The sequence below is a fragment of the Protomyctophum parallelum genome (genome assembly GCF_964188405.1).
Source record: "Protomyctophum parallelum genome assembly, chromosome: 21".
Classification (NCBI taxonomy): domain Eukaryota; kingdom Metazoa; phylum Chordata; class Actinopteri; order Myctophiformes; family Myctophidae; genus Protomyctophum; species Protomyctophum parallelum.
In genome coordinates this window covers 22,784,679-22,804,286 of record NC_139713.1, presented here as the reverse complement: position 1 = coordinate 22,804,286, position 19,608 = coordinate 22,784,679, and the positions used below count along the sequence as shown (strand labels likewise).

Below are 19,608 nucleotides of genomic sequence, written 5' to 3'. Positions count from 1 at the left end.
CAGCGAGACTTAGAGAGAGACACCCAGAGAGGAGGCATCTACGTGTGGAGAAACACTGGCAGGATACCACAAAGATACAATGCCCCAGAAACCCAGAGTGTGCCACCACTCGCAGTAATTAAGGAGATCAACTGCCACAGCAACAATGTCACAAAAAAAAAAAACCCTGAACCTAATCGGGTGTCAAAAGACCAAAGTTTCACCCCCACAGTTCCCTGCAGTGGCCAGTGAAGTCAAACACTGTGCTTGAAAGGGATGAGTCAAAGGTCAGAAAGCCCACCTCCTATAATGTCAGTAGCAACTCAACCTGCACCTGAAATAAGTCCTCATGCTTTTATCATAAACTGCACAACTCCATCAAAATACTGCACAGAGATGCTGGACTATACATTTCAAAGACAAATATTGTACTTTTGACTCTGCTACATTTCTAGGAAATGAAAAAGTACATGATGACTTAACCACTTTAAGCAGCCTTTCTAATAATAGTGAAAAGCATATCTACATCACGTGGTTCACAATTTCACATGCAATGCGTTGTGAGCTTGTATAGGTCTGCTATTTTCTGTTATTTCTGCTATGTCTGGAAAAGAGTTTATTTTTGGAAAATGTAAAAATATTTGATGAAAAGTGGGAGCGAGACACTGAGGTCCCATATAGCTTGCATTTGATTTGGTGACATCATGGTAGGCCTACTAATGGTCAATAGCTGTAAAACAGCTAGCCTAAATACCGGTATTTGTGTTCAAAGTGGGCTGTCTCCTAGCTCTGCCTCCCGCACCTCTCTACCACAAATGAGGGCAAACTAAAGCCAGTAGCCTGTTTACTTAATTATCACGTTGATTGGAAATAGGGGAAAACAATTAGCCTGACTTTGTAGCCTACAAACCAAGCTAACCAAAGCTCATGAAATGAATGATCAGTTTTAGCTAATCTGCACAACATTCGTATAAAAGAAACATTTCATTGACGGGGAGTGAAGTTGAGTGAACTTACCATTCTGGGGTCTCTGTCGGTCCTTTGCTCTACATCTAGTGTCTTGAGACAACTTGTGATTTAACGCTTTAATAAAATTGATGAGCCCGTCTCTGCTGCCATCTAGTGGAAACTAAAGTACAGTAGCTCATCAGACCACCCTAAACAGCCCAGCCAGAATAACAACAGGTGCGTCGGCGACAAAGCAGCAGACTGCAAACACGTAGAGAAGGAGGGAGACCCGCACACTGTTACTTGCTGGTTCAAGAGCTTTTTATTCATTGTCCAAAATGCAACGATTCGATCCTTCAACCTTCCTCAGGCATCTGCCTGACACACACACACACACACACCTATATGTGTGTGTGTATATATATATATATATATATATATATATATATATATATACATATATATATATACACACACACATATACACACATATACATACCGGTATATATTTTTTGTCTTTTTTTTAAATAATCTGGGGACCCCCCCCAAAATAATTTGGAAACCCCCCGAGGGGTTGAGACCCCCAGGTGGAGAACCCCTGAGCTACACAACTGATGAATAGCATATAGCAAAAAATATATAAATCAAGTAAACATGTTAAATATCAAAGCAGCACTATGTAACTTTCCTCTTTTATCCCGGATTTTAACTTAGTTTCCTGTGCATGTGCTGAGATTTTGACTATTGAGCTAATTAGAGCCGGCCTGCTTGCTCTGGGGATAAATTCACCATCAGGTCAAACGTGGCGTCAGATCCTGTCTAGGTGAGACATGACCTTTGACCTCATGTCAGATCCTGTGTCGATGTGAGACATGACTTTGACGCAATCTACAGTATGTCTCAATAGAATAGCAGGGAGACAAAATACAACCACCCCAATTGGATAAGTTATATTGTATTAACATACTCTGCCATACAGATTGGACACACTTACATTACATTCATTATAAAAAAGTTACAAAGTGAACCTTTAGGCAAGTTTAGGGCATGGAAAATATGTGCTTTTGCTACTACTCCTCCTACAGATCCAAAACTCACAAATCAGTGCATATTATCTCTGACTGGGCCCTGGGACTGGGGTCATTTGAGTAACATCTGCTATGACTCCATGGCTGCCTCCCAAAGTTTGCAGGCCCTGGGTAGTCAACACAGTCTGGCGGAGATGTGTGCTCCGAGGTTCACACTAATTCTAATTCTGTTAAGGGCCTGTGCTAGAAGCTTTATGGCAAATCCTTGCCTTGATTTCATGTTTACATTTTGTTCCCCTTTTCATTTATATTATTAGCGGTACAGTAAACACGTGTGCATTTGATCCATTTAACTACTTTTAGCAAATGAGCTTCAATGTTTATTTTAATGGAATTATACTCCACTCTGCCGGGCAGAGTGGAGTATAATTCCATTAAAATAGCGGGCAGAGTCTGTCCACTTCAGTAACACCTTTGCAACAAGGAGAATACTGTACATGGTTTGTTTTTTGTCCTTTTAGTCACAAGAGGGTGCTGTTCCCTAGGTGCTCTATCTTGCATGTATCATGTTCTGTAGACACTACACTGTATCACAACAGGGCTGGACGGCTGGGGCTCCCATAGGCGGCTGCCTGGGGCAATGTTCAATGTCATTTGCCAGCATGTTTAGGAAAAAGCCAAATAAAAACAAAAATAACCATTCATTTAATAACCTTGTATAGACCCAGAGATCAGTGCAAGAGACAAAAAACAATCAAGCAAAAAAGAAAAGAAAAAAGAAAACACCTCTGTTTATTTTTTGCTAAACTGTCCGAGACAGAGGGTAAACTTAGACTATACAGAAAGATATTAGAGGAAATGGACTAGAGTGTATGCACGTGATATCATCATAATACCCGGAAGTTACAGTATGCCTATGAGTGGCAAGAAACTACTTTATGGCCTTGACAGCGCATACATCCAAACAGAAAAGTCCTATCTGATTGCATTAAACAACGTTAAATAACGTTAAACTCACTTTGCCACTCAATTTGCCACTCACTTTATGCATGCGCATACCCTCTATTAGGAGACAGAAAACAATCCTTTGCAATGTGTAGTTTGTGTAGCATGAACTAAATCCGAATACCATCTCGTGTTTGTGCTTAATGCAAAAGTTGGAAATAGTTGGAATTTACTGTGACTAATGCCCCAGTTTCTTAAAAAAAAAAAAAAAAAAAAAAAATCTGAGGGACAATCATATTATAGTCAATATGCTTTTAAGTCCTTTACCTAAATCTCACCAACACTCGTAATGGTGGATTCTACAAACTATTATGGTAACAGACCATATTGACATTAAAAGTACAAATTGTACCCGTTTACATTGTACTGCGGTTCCATGTGAATGACTTTAAATGGGCTAATAAGCCTGATTTGCCTTAATACATTACAATTGAGCTCTATAACTTTATTATTTTTCAGCATTTTTTTATCTATTTAGAAATAGTTCCTCTTTTACTTAAGGGAGACAACATATATCACAAGTTGTGTGGTCCAGCCACTTGGAGAATGGATATTATAACTAAAAACAACGTAATAATACTTCCTAAGAGCACGTTTTTATTAGTAGTACATGCATTGCATTCCATATTGCAGGACCAGAGATGGACAAATGACATCTTTCAAAGATGAACTATTTTGCAAATAATATATTATAATAATTATAATTTAAGGTGTTTTAAACTGTGTTTATAGAGGGAAATTATAATGTATTAATGCATACAGTATAAGGCTTATTAGCCAGGGATCCTTTAAAGAAATGTCTTTTTGGCATCGGGACAAGTGCATTATGTTAGAAGGCACACATGCATGCCATCACATAGAGGCTTTTAACCTAAAAATTCCGGTCTTTTATTCATAGCTCGTCTACCTTTGAATGTTTTTTAGAATTTTTGCAGATCTGATTTTAGATTGACACTTCATTCTCTTCACTTTAAAACTGGCCTCTTTATTTGGGCGTGTCATTACAGGCAGAAAAAAAGTCAGATCTACCAGCTCACAACGCATCACATCACAATGCGTTGTGAGCTTGTAGATGAGCAATTCTTTTTGCATTTTTTTGCAATCAGGCTTACAGTAAGTGCAGTCACTTTTTATTTTGCCAGCGTCTAGTCTGCCATCCCTCAAACAAAGACAACCACCCGGCCCTGTCACCTTCTTCTTGGAGTAGGGAGGAGTCAAGTCTCGTCTTGCCCACCAGGTGAGCCTGACAGAAGGCATGAAGTACTTAGCTTGAAGAGTCCTCCTCAAACCTCCATCTAAGAAATGGCACTGTGACATCACATGACATTCACATGTGACATCTGTGGTGTCTTAAGGCCTGGTCCACTTTGGTGGAGAACCGGGTTCAGAACCAAATACAGCCAGGATCAGTGATGCGTCATGACATCTTCAGAGAGCTCCATTTCTATCACAGCTTTCCTGTGGAGAGAATTAAACACAGTCTATATTTCACTCGTGTGCACACACACACACCTCATTTTTGAGATATGCTTGAGACAAAATCTGTGCACTGTGTCAATTTGGCTCCATCTTAAACCTTAAAATCAGATCACGCAGTCAGAATATGAACATACCCAGGCCTTTTCCCATTGTTTTAGCAGCTGTTCGTGTTCAGTGAGTGCACTCCTCCACTGGTTCAAATCTCTGGATGGAATGCTCTCCTCATCTGTTAATTGATAAGAGGCTTTATGCATATAAAACATACCTAACAATGTCATGTCAGGAGTCATGGCAAAACAGCAAAGGTTCAGGGAAAACAATAATTTATCCTCAATTCAAAGTTGATTGCAGGGGCGCTATAGTCTCAAAAATATGGAGGAAAAAAGAGTGGAAAAAGAGTTGCAAGAAGTTGAAGAACGATGACTCAAGTCTACTCAAAGATGACAAAAAGTGCACAAGTGTAAAGCTCTGGGACAATGCGATCAGTGTAACTGATGACTGTAACGTTTGTCTTAGCATTTCACTTTCTCTTAAATAGAAAACAGGTGGGCAACTTTGATGACGGAGAGGGCCACAAATTATTTCCACTCACTCCAGAGGGCCACATTACATATTGTCGTAGCAAAAATAGCCAATCTACAAGCTCAAAATACGTCGCAGTGACGCGTTTTGAGCTTGTAGATCGGCAATTTTTGCTATTATTTGAATTGAAATCCTGAATTATATTTTGCTATTTTTCAATTGGTTTCAATTGGTACAAATGGACCTTTTCACCCAAACCAATCACCGATACAGATTTAGGCATGCTACATCTGTTGATGAATCAGGTGATGATTAATCATCTACCTCCAATAGTGAGGTGCAGATCGACCTCAGAGACGTCACGTCCTACGCTGGCTTCAGCGATACAGTGGTAACGGGCGTCCTTAATCAGCGGCCCCTCCCTGAGCCAGCTGCTCACTAGCGCCTCCCCATGGCCCATCTGCCGTCGGTGCTCCATGACGGGGCCATCGAGACCGTGTCCGTTTACTAGCCAGTGAATGTGGACATCACTAGGACCTAAGAGGACAGAATGGGACCAAAAATAGCCGATCTACAAGAAGTTCACAATTGTGAGTGAGCTTGTAAATCTGCTATTTTTGGCGAATCGAATTGTGTAGAGTGAAGTATGATCGTACCAAATGTGCTCTTTACAGGTCTGTTTTATCAAGTACAGAGGGTTTAAGTAGTACGGAATTTGCAGCTCAACACATAATTCATCAGTTATTTATATATTTAAAAAAAGAAACTTACCCTAAAAAGGTTTTCTTTCATTCTAAATGTTTCTATCGTTGTTGATGCCAGTAATAAAAATGATGACGTAACACAACTGAATAAATAGGCACCAGCATTGATAACATTTGAAATCAAGATTTATTTAACCTCCCCTAACCCCAAAATGTTTGAGAATAGTATGTACATCTTGAAAGTATTTCCCAATATATACAAATATATTTACATTTGTTTACAGGCAAAGAAAATCCAAGTTACACATTTAACCTACAATATTTCTACAAAAACATCGTTCTTGACACTGCTTGAGAAGTACCTACTTATAAATATCTCATATATCAGGTCAGATTTTCCAGTTATAAAAACAAAATTCAGTACCATGGAACTGAGGCATGTGAGACATGAAACCACATGTCTGAGAGGTTTTTAGTTTAAAAAAAGTAAACTCCAATTTATTGAGATTAGCCTCATATACAGTTTAGGTATAGTCCAAATGGGCCTAAAGTTAAGGTACACCAATTGTAACAGTAAAAAGGCAGTTTTGTTTTGAAAAACATTGCACATGCACGCACGCACGCACGCGCGTGCACGCGCACACGCACACACACACACACACACACACACAGGGTGGGGGGGGGGGGGGATATCTATGCAGGTTAGGTTGGGGGTAGGAAAGTGATGTCAGGTAATATTGTAGCCACATGCCAGGTGCACAAAGAGAGCGCGAGAGAGGAAAAGGAGGAGATAGAGAGAGAAGGGGGAAAGAGGGGGCAGAGAGAGAATGGGAAAAAAGGGGAAGACAGATATAGAGGAATAAAAAGAGAAAGCGTGACTGACAGGCAAAACCAGGCAGTGTGAGTTCCTGAAGAAGGGTTTTGGGTGGGGGTGAGTCAGTGTCACAGGCACCACTCACCCAAGGCCAGGCAGAAGAGCAGGAAGGCCTCCTGGGCGTGAACCCCCCAGGCCTGATCCTTCAGCAGGGGGGGCAATAGTCTCACCTCTGCCTCCCTCTGGCCCTGCACAGCGCCGCGAGGCCCGGCGGAGGAAGAGGTGGCAACGGAAAGAGGAGAGGAGGGGCAAGGGAGGACAGAGGGAGTAGTACTACTTCCAGATGAGGAATGGGAGGAGGAGGAGGATGCACTGGAAGAGGAGGCTGTGAGGGGAGAAGGGAGCACATGGCAGGGAGGGAGGGAGTGATGGAGAAACGGTAAGAACTGAGGAAAGTCGAGGAAGAAAAGGGTTTGACGTGAAAAGCACACAAGGAAGGATAACAAAAAAGGTAATTAGAGGTCTGCACAGGACCGAAACGCTGGACCCGTGCTGACAAAATGGTTCCGAAATGACCCGAGAATGAGCGAACACTGTCCGAAACAGACCCAAGAATAACCATACCCGGTTCCAAGCGGACCTTAATGGGTCTCGACCCAAACATACAGGACCCGAAGCAGGCTACATTTTACGTACACCGAAATGATATTTTCAGCAAGACAATGCAGAACAATGCTCGTTTCACCGCTGAGACTTGCCTGTCTTGGTTGCATCAAATCTGCAGTAGTGCATTGCAGAGAGTACATTTAGCTAACGTTCTTACTGTGCCCTTCGATAATATCCACTACAGATGACGATCCTGGTGGCTTTTGCACACTATATCTCTCGTAGTTTGGGTTTAATCTCACTATATGGAAAATTTCCATGGTGTTCAGGCAAACGCACTGCACTGAGATTGGCTGAGTTTCAATCGTCTGTAAACGTCATTCAAACCAAACAGACAATATGGATTTTAGAATGTAATTATACCGAAGCAGATTAAAGCAGATGGGGTCAGAGTCTTACTCGAGACACCGCAGCAATTAAAATAGATCTGACCCGTACCTGAGAGAAAGTAAATATTGTTTTACCCTGATCCGCTCCAGTCTCGGGTAGACCCTCGGGTTTCCAGTTTCGGGTTGACCTGTGTAGACCTCTAGTTCCAATGCCTGATTTAAACAGTACTTGGTTGCGCATCGTGGCGTTCCACATGCTCACAACACGTCGCAATGTGCAACACGTTGTAAGCTTGCAGGCGTGTGCCATAAAAGAACAAGCCACAATGGGGATCATCATAACTATATACAGTACTGTATGCTATCAATAAAATGAGAATGTTACCACAGATGTGAGATTCATACTTTAACTAATCATGCTCTGGGGAGGACAATCTAGAATTTAAAGCTGAATTAAATTGAAAATTGGAAATGAAAACATGGTAAAAGATTGTTTTCAGGGCTCATTTGAAGACCAAAGGGAAAAAAAAGGATAATCAATCAGCGTATTTCTGTACATTAATGGGTTATTGTCAGCCAGAGTAGTAGAGGTTAATATGGCCCTGGGGGGCAGAAGTGACTTTGTACCATCAGGGTGAAAAACAAAACAAAAAAATAAGTGACTTTGAAGTGACTTTGTACCATCATAGGGTGAAAAACAAAACAAAAAAAGATTGTGCGACTCCGGTCACATCTACACAGTTCAGACAGTGGTTTGAAATCTTCCAGCATTCTTCCCCATTTTGTGAGTCAAAGTTCCCACCTCCCTCCTACCACCGAGTCCCCTCACCCCACTGTAGGGTTGATTGGTGCCGTCTAAGCAATAATAGGGTTCTGAAGTTCTGATTGACAACACCTTTGTGCGAATATCATCTTCCTCTTCCTCCAGACGTATGATTCGGTAAAAAAAAGGAAAAAGAAATCCACCCAATCTCACGTAGGAGAATACAGCATAAAGTCTTCATAAACATAAAAATTACTGTACCGCCGACCAGTTTTGTTCTTTTTCTTCCTTTGTATCTTCGCTGGTCCTAGTACAGTACCTCACTGCAAGAGGTGGAACATCCATAGTCCACAGACCACGTACGTGCTAGAGGTGTGAAGATTGTACACAAAGCTAGGTAGTATAATGACAGCGTACTGAGCAAACCTTCCCTGAGAAATGTAACTACATCCACTAGCCCAAATTGCAAAATAATAAAAACAAACTAATAAAATACATGAATTTAACAAAATCACACACCCCCCACCCCAATCTCACACTGTACAAAAAGGTAACGTGGATCCAATTTGGAGAACATCAGGGTAACTTACCAATTTGGTAAACAATGTTTCCAATTTGGAAATTTAAAATAGCTTATTTACTTTTCTTTTCTGCTGGACTATGCACAGAGAGTTACCACATTCATGAGTTGCCTTGATAAATACTTTGTAGCCCTTTGCATCAGAAAATAAATCCAATCTCTGGAGTCTGATGCACGACCATAAATTTGAAATAAACGTATCCTCATCTGGCACTGTAAATAGAACATACTATGTACTGTGAGGCAACAATAGCGTAGTATTCCCTAAGTTTCTGGGTTGAGGGAAATAACAGCCAAATCTATGGTTTCTCACTAGCAGCAAGGCTCATCGGCATCGGCAAACTCAATCGGTTGAGATTCACAATCTACGTCAAATGGTTTCTCCTTGTATGGACTGTCGTCGGGGAAACTGTGAGAGGGGATCCTTCCGTTTCCACACTCCGGTTCGGTCTCGTACCCGGTGTCGCGCAGCGCACGCAGCTGATTATTCGGGGTGACCTTGCTGCCGTTCTGGGTCGGGCGCTGTTCCGTGAGGTTCAGTTTTTCCGTCACGGCTTGCTCTGTCGTCAAGCCCGACTCACAGGACCGGTACTCGGGCTGGATGGGGTTCTTGTGGCTGCCCAGGAGGGCCGCTCGCAGCCGCAGGCAGGGTGCCGGGAGGTACTGCATGTAGCAGTTGTACGCCAGCGCAGCCAGGAAGAGGAGGAAGAAGAGGAGGAAGAGGGCGAGGAGGGCCGAGCTATTGTTGTACTGCAAAAACTCCGCTGACGGGTCCAGGGTCTCTGGCCGGGGAACGTTGGGATTCGGGGGGAGGTGATTAGGCTGTAACCTGATGGTAGTACTGGCGGGTGGGGTTAGTGACAAGTCAGTTTGAGCCGGGGACGTGAAGAGGTTTGTGGCCGAGGGGCTGGGAGGGGTGCGGGCCGAAGTTAGTGGAGGTTTGGCTGTGTTACCGTTACCTTCAGAGGACCGGGGGCTTTCCGTCTCCTTCTGGCCGAGATTGGTGCCGCGGTTGGTCACGGTGCGACCGGCCTGATACGGCGGTCTGGGTGGGGCCTCCAGAGATAGAGAGTATCCAGCTTGGAGGCGGCTAAAGTTCTTCCCGGAGGCAGGGCTCCACTCCAGGGACCAGCACTCATAGAGGCCCTGGTCCTCCGGAGCCACGCTGTAGATGAGGAGGCCAGCCTCCCCTATGAGGTGGAAGCGAGAGGCCTCGGTCAGCGCTGAGCCATTGGACTTCCATATCAGCTGGGCTAGGTTAGAGCGCACCAGACACGGCAGCTCAGCGGAACTCCCTGGCTTCACGGTGACATGCTTGTAGTCCTGCACAGACAGGACTGGCACTGGGGGATACACAGGAGGAAAACACCATTTTCGAAGGCCGTCATTTCATTTAACATATTTAGACCTGAGGCTGATCTAAATCCTAACAGTTTTCTGAAAAACGTATGTTTATCAGCGGTGCTCAAAACCTTTTCGCTGGCTCATCAGCCATGAGGTGTTGGAATCACAATTAAGTAAAAAAGTAAAGGGAGGCTCCGCACACTCAAATCAATCGGATATTTTTATTTATATGATTAAAAAGCTTTCATTTAGCAAGCTTTTGTCATGCCTTCTTCAGGCATGTCAGGCCGCCGACCCCCCAAAATACTTTGTCCAGACACGCCCAGAAGCAAGGATTTGAGTTAAAGATTTGCACAAATTGTCAAAAATAGCAAGTGATGCTATATGAGCTTGTAGATCTGCTATTTTTGAATGGCCAAAGTATAAAGTGGTTAAGAATGACACAGATGCTTTCTCCGTCTTAATGGGTTAAGCAACAAAAAAAAAATCTTGTCAATGATGATCCCGACCGATGTCAGAGCCCAACATTGAGAGACCTAGACTAGACCATTACCAATATGGGTCGGGCTCCAACAGTGAGACAGAATGACATGTTGCACACTATACCTGTTGGACAGCCTTCGGCATCGCCATTAAGACTCTGGAGTAGACTCCTGGTAAAACAAATATGCATTATGTACACAAGTGTCTAAAACACGCACAGAGACAAACACCAACTCTGAAAGAAACAGGCCAAACAGGAAGGGTGACCGTTGAGATGGTTTTGGTTTGATAACTGGTTTCTGCTTTTGGTTACTGCTGTTAAGACAGATAGTGAGAGACAGCTAGCGTGAGAGAAAAAAATACCAGAACTTGAATTACCTGTGTGTGTGGCTGGGGGCATCGAATATATTCACACAGGCAGTTTTTTTAGGGTCCCAGGCGCAGTAGGGGTCCCGGGCCAGAATGCAGTCGTCACAGGACAGGTATTTGTCACAGAAGGCTGTGGGTGACTGGACCACTCCTGAGTCTGAGCCAGCATATAGAAAACGTGTCTGTGGACGGACACACACACACACACACACAGGGTGATTTGAGGCGAGCATTCCAGTTACCTAATAAGTAAAATAATTATTTATACACCAGCAAGTTTCTAATTCTATAACCTACTACACGAATACACACCTGTGAGGACAGCAGTAAGTTCTTAATGGACTCAGAGTTCTTCAGTAGTTGAATCTCTTCCACGCTGTGTACGTCTCCTTCATACACTACTGACTTGTGTAAGACTCCCTTGTCTATGGAGCAAAAATAAAAGGGAAAAGCATGCTGAACATGTAGACTTTAATAAGCATATTTTTAGACTAGTTATTATTTATGCAAGAGGATCATCTAAACCAGTGGGCTCAGGGACCCCGAGGGGTTCTTGAGGCGGTCCCCAGCAAACATCAGGACCTGATGATGTTTGAAATTACCTGAGGCATATATATTAAAAATATATATCATCTTGAACAAACATTAATCAATAATTATTTGTGGAAATAAATTACAGTCACCGCAAGATGGGGTTCTGCTGCCAGATACATACTGTATTAAGTTTGAAAAAGTTTGAGAACAACTGCACTACACAACATTCAGCCACTAGATGGCAGACTTTTACCATTTTCAGCTATACGAGGCAGCAAAGGCAACAGCAATGTGTACAGTGGTTCCCAATCAACGGATCAGGGTCCATTTATGAGTCATGGACACATTTTTATGGGTCTTGTGTCTGTTTTAGTGAAAATAGCCGCTCTACAACTCACAAATGTCGCAATGTGATGGTAATTAATACTGTATTTTTGTAAGTTTTGGTCCTGGGAAGAAACCAAATGTATCTTTCGGGGTCTCAGCGTTAAGCGGTCAGATGGGTGGTCCCGGGGCCACGAAGACTTTGGAGACATTCTAGTGGGCCCTGATCAAGACACGATTGTGAAATCGCTTGCAGTGCCTTTTACCCGTTCCGGTGAAGATGACGTCGTAGATGTTGCCGTCGAGAGCTCGAACCCTCTCCACCGCTATCTGGGTGTAGTTGACGTCCTTGGTGATGAAGCGGGGCCTGTTGCCTATGGGGAGGATGGGGTCCTCCAGCAGAGGGTGGTCCTTCACGAACTGGAGGGTCTTGTCCGGCAGGTGGAGAGAGCTGCTGATGTTGTGCTGCCGGTTGAGGTTGTTGATACACTGGGGAACGGGAGAGACGAGGACTAAACATTCAGCTGTTTATGTCAAGCCCCCAGAGCGGCTGGACAACGTTGAAGCCGCCCCACTCTACTGGCCAAAGCTGGAACTGCAGGCGGGCGGGGTTTTTTTGCCCATGCATGTAGCACGAGTAAACCCAGCACAGGTGGGGTTTAACACAGAGTGCTCATTAGCACTTCTGCATTTGGACACCAAATATTGGTGTCCAAATGCAGAAGTGCGTCGAGAAAATGTGGAAGAAGAGCATTCTTCTGGGTCCTTCAAACACCACTGAGCAACTTCCATTGAAATGAATAGTGGAGGCGTAGCAGTACGCCCTCTAGTTTATATACGTATAACTATGGTTTATATGCATATTCGTGTACTTCGAAAATGACGCAAAGGTATGGATGGAATTGGAATAGGGTTAGGTTAGTGTTTCCTTGCAGTGTGAAGGAATAAATCTGTGTGTCATTAAATCTGATGAATGACAGATTAACACTTTTTTTGCAAAGGTGCCCTTACCGCTCCGGGCCGCGGGGAAGGAGTCATCCCATTGTAGCGCACCCACTTGGTGTGGGACTGTTCCACGGTGGCCTTCTGCATGTACTTCCCCCTGGAGAACACCTCCTCCACTGCTGTCATGTTGTAGGCACACACCGCCGACAGGCCCACGTTAGCCCTGGGACACAAAGGACAACTTTAAAACCACTTAAAACCCATGTAGTCTTAACTGGACTTGGGCTACAACTGCACTTTGACCACTTCTTCCCTCTAAACCAGTGGTATTCAACCATTTTCATATAAGGTCCATTATTTTTGAGCCACAGACCACCATTTGATCGTTGGATAAGACCTTTGTCCACAATTCCATGCTGTATTGATGTTGTACCATTAGGAGAGACAACAGGCAAACGATCAAAAATAATTCTTCTACATTCTCTAATTGTATAGACTTATTGTAACTTAATTAATGCAGATGTTTAACAATAATTTAACTCTTGATCTCAAGAGTTAATGATCTACAAGAGTCCATTTGGTTACCAACTCTCCATCATTTAGCTGGGGACCATCTGGAACCCTCTCACTGGTTGAGAACAACTGCTCTAAACCAATTCCCTTTGCAAAAAATAATATAGAACACTGCTCTCAGGTTGGAACCAGACGGAATATAGAACACTGCTCTCAGGTTGGAACCAGACGGAATTAAAAACTTTCAAAAATAAAAACAGCACAGCACAAATAGCTGATCTAGACGAGATGAAGACATTTTTACACTCTCAGAGTTAAGTGAACACTGAGGATCTTACGGTGTAGATTGGGGTCCCAGAGTAAAAACAAATATACTGTGTGTATATACAGTATATATATATATATATATCCATGGTCCATGGTGAAAATCATATAAAACGGGGGGTCCTTGAGATCCAAAAAGCTTGAGAATGACCGTGGTAAAGAAGGCCACTGACCAATGGGAGGTGAAGACTCCATAGAATGACTGTGGTAAAGAAGGCCACTGACCACTGGGAGGTGAAGACTCCATAGAATGACTGTGGTAAAGAAGGCCACTGACCACTGGGAGGTGAAGACTCCATAGAATGACTGTAGTAAAGAAGGCCACTGACCAATGGGAGGTGAAGACTCCATAGAATGACTGTAGTAAAGAAGGCCACTGACCAATGGGAGGTGAAGACTCCATAGAATGACCGTGGTAAAGAAGGCCACTGACCACTGGGAGGTGAAGACTCCATAGAATGACTGTAGTAAAGAAGGCCACTGACCAATGGGAGGTGAAGACTCCATAGAATGACTGTGGTAAAGAAGGCCACTGACCAATGGGAGGTGAAGACTCCATAGAATGACCGTGGTAAAGAAGGCCACTGACCAATGGGAGGTGAAGACTCCATAGAATGACTGTGGTAAAGAAGGCCACTGACCAATGGGAGGTGAAGACTCCATAGAATGACTGTGGTAAAGAAGGCCACTGACCAATGGGAGGTGAAGACTCCATATAATGACCGTGGTAAAGAAGGCCACTGACCAATGGGAGGTGAAGACTCCATAGAATGACCGTGGTAAAGAAGGCCACTGACCAATGGGAGGTGAAGACTCCATAGAATGACTGTGGTAAAGAAGGCCACTGACCACTGGGAGGTGAAGACTCCATAGAATGACTGTGATAAAGAAGGCCACTGACCAATGGGAGGTGAAGACTCCATAGAATGACCGTGGTAAAGAAGGCCACTGACCACTGGGAGGTGAAGACTCCATAGAATGACCGTGGTAAAGAAGGCCACTGACCACTGGGAGGTGAAGACTCCATAGAATGACTGTAGTAAAGAAGGCCACTGACCAATGGGAGGTGAAGACTCCATAGAATGACTGTGGTAAAGAAGGCCACTGACCACTGGGAGGTGAAGACTCCATAGAATGACCGTGGTAAAGAAGGCCACTGACCACTGGGAGGTGAAGACTCCATAGAATGACTGTAGTAAAGAAGGCCACTGACCACTGGGAGGTGAAGACTCCATAGAATGACTGTGGTAAAGAAGGCCACTGACCAATGGGAGGTGAAGACTCCATAGAATGACTGTGGTAAAGAAGGCCACTGACGGCCCAGGCCGTAGCGTAACGGTCTGGGCACCGGACTGGTAATCCAGTCGCAGTGTGCCGCGGGTTCGACTCCCGGACCCGACACGGCCTTTACTGCATGTCATCCCCCCATCTCTCTCCCGTTTCCTGTCAGCCTACTGTCTGTCCCTTCAAAAATTAATAAAAGGCGTAAGCCGCAAAAAAATATCTTAAAAAAAATAAAAAGAAGGCCACTGACCAATGGGAGGTGAAGACTCCATAGAATGACCGTGGTAAAGAAGGCCACTGACCAATGGGAGGTGAAGACTCCATAGAATGACTGTGGTAAAGAAGGCCACTGACCAATGGGAGGTGAAGACTCCATAGAATGACTGTGGTAAAGAAGGCCACTGACCAATGGGAGGTGAAGACTCCATAGAATGACTGTAGTAAAGAAGGCCACTGACCAATGGGAGGTGAAGACTCCATAGAATGACTGTGGTAAAGAAGGCCACTGACCAATGGGAGGTGAAGACTCCATAGAATGACTGTGGTAAAGAAGGCCACTGACCAATGGGAGGTGAAGACTCCATAGAATGACCGTGGTAAAGAAGGCCACTGACCAATGGGAGGTGAAGACTCCATAGAATGACTGTGGTAAAGAAGGCCACTGACCACTGGGAGGTGAAGACTCCATAGAATGACTGTGGTAAAGAAGGCCACTGACCACTGGGAGGTGAAGACTCCATAGAATGACCGTGGTAAAGAAGGCCACTGACCACTGGGAGGTGAAGACTCCATAGAATGACTGTGGTAAAGAAGGCCACTGACCACTGGGAGGTGAAGACCCCATAGATGACGGTGTCCTTGGAGTGCTCTGCCTTCAGGATGAACACGTCGTGGACCACGTTGAACACAAAGTTGAGCTCGGGCATGGAGCACACCAGCTTGGCCTTCAGGAAGGACGTCCACTTCTTCTGCAGGGTCCGCTGGCCTCCGAGGTCTCCCTGGAGAGACAAACGGAGCGGTTATTATAAGAGAAAACATCATTGGTGCAGTCAGTGGCAATAAAATGGATATTGACTACAGGTATCGCAATGCAATTTTGAGCGGTGCCAACTGCTCCAACGAGTGGCTTTGTGTGTAGGGCCCCCGCTACCCCTGTGATGTGACAACCATGTCAATGGCAAAAATCACACTCGTGTGAAGTGAGGGGCGCTAATATATTAAAGTCTAACTCATGTTGATTAGGTGATGTAATGGTGACGTAAAACAAACGATGCACAAACACAAACATTAAACGCCATTAACAATAAAGAGACAAATTATGACGTAATGAGGCACATTATGACCTAGGTTCTCCCTTCATTGTCAATGGCGTTTACAAAACAAACATTGAACTAAAGACAAACATGTGTATAGGAGGGGCTGGCACCCCTCAATAAATATGTATTCCATATAAACCTTTGCATGATGACGTTCTCATCATCATACATCGTGATAAAAGGCACCGCTCACTTGATTTTCAGGCCGGTATGTAGCCTTCAAATCTGGTCCTATATTGCACTGATCAAAGCGGATGTCATGGTTGCGACGTCCACCCACAAGGACATATTAATACAGGATTGAGAGAGAGAGAGAGAGATAGATAGAGAGAAAGAGAGAGAGTGGTGCAGTGCTCTGGCTGGACAGCAATATAAAAAGATGCAGATAGATGTAGGGCAGGACATATGCCCACATGGCCCCATGCTGCAGGTCCTGGGCAGATGGCAGATGGCCGCGTGACGTTGCACTGACCTTACAGACACGTGCCACCCTGGGAATGAGCAGCTTGCCAAAGAACTCGTACTCCACCGACACCTCGGTGAAGAAGTAGTAGATCTTGTCGTCCTCGCCATCTACCGCGCCGCCTCCCTCCCTGATCACGTCGGCGAAAACAAAGCTGGGCTCTGCGAGGAGGAGGAAAATGGAAGGGGGATCGGAAAGGAAATACCATGAACATGTTTTATAACAGTGGCTCCCAAAACACTGGGTCGGGACCCATTTGTGGGTCACGGACACATTTTTATTGTTACCATTATTTTTTGTTTCCTACATTGTGTTTTTAATATATATAAATATATATATATATTGTTTTTTCTTTTGTGTCTTTATCGCTTTATATTGATATGAAACGTTCTCGCTAAAAATCGACTTTTAGCCGTGGGCCGGTTGCTAGGCAATGCCTTGCTCATCCTCACACGGCCTGTGTCGTGCGCTCAACAACATTTTCTTTGGTTTTAACATCCGACTTTAAATGATATATTCTCGGAAACTAGGGCGCTCTCCATGGTGATGATCAGATCCGCGAGGTTCAGGGCGCATTTCTGATATTACACATCGCAATCACAATTACAATATTAGGGTTTCCGGAGAAAGATAGCTACCGTGAGTTAGCGATAGCTTCTTCTTCTGCATTTGGGAAAAAAACCGAAGTTCATCAAATTAAAAGCTCTCTGCATCCATCAGCCAAACGATATCGCTGGTGGCTACACGGTGGCAGCCAAAGTGTTCAAAGAACATTCCCAAAAAAGCTAAACATTTCATGAATTAAAAACAAATTGAATGATTGTTTTCAAAGTAATTTCATGAATAAATAAATGAATAATTATGGATCAATAAGGTTGATAAGGGGCATTTTTTTATCTGAGAATTTTAATTTCTCTCAATGTCTAACAGAAAAATCTCCATTTTGCTGAAATACAGAGAGAATTTAAAAGGCATATTATATTCCTTAATCAAATATTTATATTTATTTGACCATTTGGGATACATGGCTTGTTCAATTTCTAATCATTGCAGGAATTCTTTTAGATTTCTTGTCCACCGTTGGAGTTACTGTACATCAAGGCAACACAACCCAAACATCTACCAACGTGAACCCATTTGATGTATTTATACAACAAAGTGAAAGATAACGAGTCAAGAACATGACAGATGTTTGTCATAATATAAGATCCCAACTTACCATTGAGCCAGGATGTGGAGTATTCTGTCCTCAGCAGAGCCTGAGGAGTTGGAGAATATCTGGAAATAATAGGTTCACTGCCTAAGAAGTTGTATGCTGTTCCAGAATACAGTTCTCCATCTGATGGGGGGGGTTAAAATAGGACAAAGATTTATTGTCAAGCCATCCATAAAGTTACAATTCTTTGAGGAGCTAGCCCCTCCTATATACAGATTTTGTCCCCACTAGGAAGAAAGTTGTACCCAATGGGGTTCGTTTGTGACGTGCTGTAGCATCGTTGGTAATCGCATCATCAGCTTTGGGGGAAGCACCGAAATCTTCTTAAAAGACCTGTATATAGATCTGAGTCCTAGTCTGAAGACATTATGCAAGCTAGCAGTTATCAAGTACGCACTGGATCAGTCGGAACTCCCACACAACATCAGGTGGGAACTGGCAGACACGACAGACATGACTACAAACAGCAGACACAAAGTACAACTAAATTGTGAAAATGTTTCTAAACTGCCACAGGATATCAGCTAGGAACAGAAAAATATCGCAGCCAGCCGGATCCTCGCATCATTTCTTGAAGGCCGTTGGGAAGGGCGTGAGCACAGAATGTGAGGATAAAAAGTGAGGACAGAAACGTGAGGACGCCAAAAGTAATTGGCTAGAATGTAATGATGTTTGATGATGTAAGACAGATAAGAGCGCCAACACAAGAGTGATTTTTCTAACTCCTTTAGCGCCATGTAGTGTTAGCATGCTCACACTGCCGATATGCCGCTCATCTGCTTTCATTCTACGGAGCTTGTTTCCGTTCCGGGTTAAACAGGAAGGTGGGGGCCCCCGGGAGGAGTTCAACACTACTGGCATTAGCTCACAGCCTTTAGCTAGCAGTACAACCAGCTACATTTTGTCAGTGATGCGGTCGGGTGCACGGCCACGCACCATGGACAGCTCTCGAACCTTTGGAGATACGGCGCTTTGAAAATCGGGTTATAATGGAGGCTCGACGGAGCTGAATTTAAAAATCGCTGGCGGGGAAGGAGGAGGTCCATGCTAGCCAGTGTCCGCCTCGTGGAAGTGGTTACAAATTGTTCCGACTCACCAACCATGATGCTGGTGAAGCTTTGCGTCGGGTCAAAGGAGCACTTCCCCCTGCCGTCCTCGGCTCGGCCCGCTAGCGTGAAGTCTGACAGGCTCTGGGAAAAAGAGGAGGTCAGGGTTATTTGATGAAAGTGGGCCACACTAAACCCTAATCATAATCACAATTTAAAATGATACATAGTGATCATAGTTCAACTGATCCAAGTCAGTACACAATCACGTGTGTCCTTGTGGCCTGGGCCGTCCTAGCGGGTTGGGCACCTAGGCTGGTCGGGTTCGAGTCCCGATCCCGACGACCTTTGCTGCATGTCCCCCCCCCCCCCTCTCTGTCAACCTAATGTACATCTATCATGATAAAGGCAAAAGAGACGCCACTCACCAGGTAGTCACACTGCGGTTGAAAGGCATGCGTCCCACAGACAAACAGCCTCTCATCGTCCAACACTTGAAGCACCCGGATGTAGTTTAGACAGTCCTTCTGTAAGTAATAATGACTTATTCTGAATAATGAAGCATTTATTTGGGCAAGTTTCTTTGAGACAAGATATCTATAGGCAATGGCATGAACAAGCAAAATTCCA

At 44.1% G+C, this 19,608-nt stretch overlaps 1 protein-coding gene across 5 annotated transcripts in view; it reads right to left on the bottom strand.

Annotated features, from left to right (window-relative positions):
• Positions 1 to 2,726: 2,726 nt before the first annotated feature.
• sema4d (sema domain, immunoglobulin domain (Ig), transmembrane domain (TM) and short cytoplasmic domain, (semaphorin) 4D) overlaps positions 2,727 to 19,608 on the bottom strand; it is a 58,518-nt gene continuing 41,636 nt past the window's right edge. For 2 of the 5 annotated variants that reach the window (XM_083794413.1, XM_083794415.1), the window contains 11 exons: positions 19,407 to 19,505; positions 19,029 to 19,122; positions 17,936 to 18,055; positions 16,726 to 16,877; positions 15,760 to 15,935; positions 12,883 to 13,039; positions 12,138 to 12,360; positions 11,326 to 11,438; positions 11,023 to 11,195; positions 10,768 to 10,814; positions 6,859 to 10,160 (listed from right to left, as the gene is read on the bottom strand). In XM_083794413.1, the coding sequence (XP_083650539.1) occupies positions 9,130 to 10,160; positions 10,768 to 10,814; positions 11,023 to 11,195; positions 11,326 to 11,438; positions 12,138 to 12,360; positions 12,883 to 13,039; positions 15,760 to 15,935; positions 16,726 to 16,877; positions 17,936 to 18,055; positions 19,029 to 19,122; positions 19,407 to 19,505 (2,385 nt within the window). In that variant the 3' untranslated portion in view covers positions 6,859 to 9,129. Of the gene's footprint in view, positions 4,419 to 4,573; positions 4,666 to 5,285; positions 5,499 to 6,624; positions 10,161 to 10,767; positions 10,815 to 11,022; positions 11,196 to 11,325; positions 11,439 to 12,137; positions 12,361 to 12,882; positions 13,040 to 15,759; positions 15,936 to 16,725; positions 16,878 to 17,935; positions 18,056 to 19,028; positions 19,123 to 19,406; positions 19,506 to 19,608 lie in introns of those variants that run through there. The other 3 variants (XR_014571027.1, XM_083794416.1, XM_083794414.1) reach the window with 3 other exon arrangements.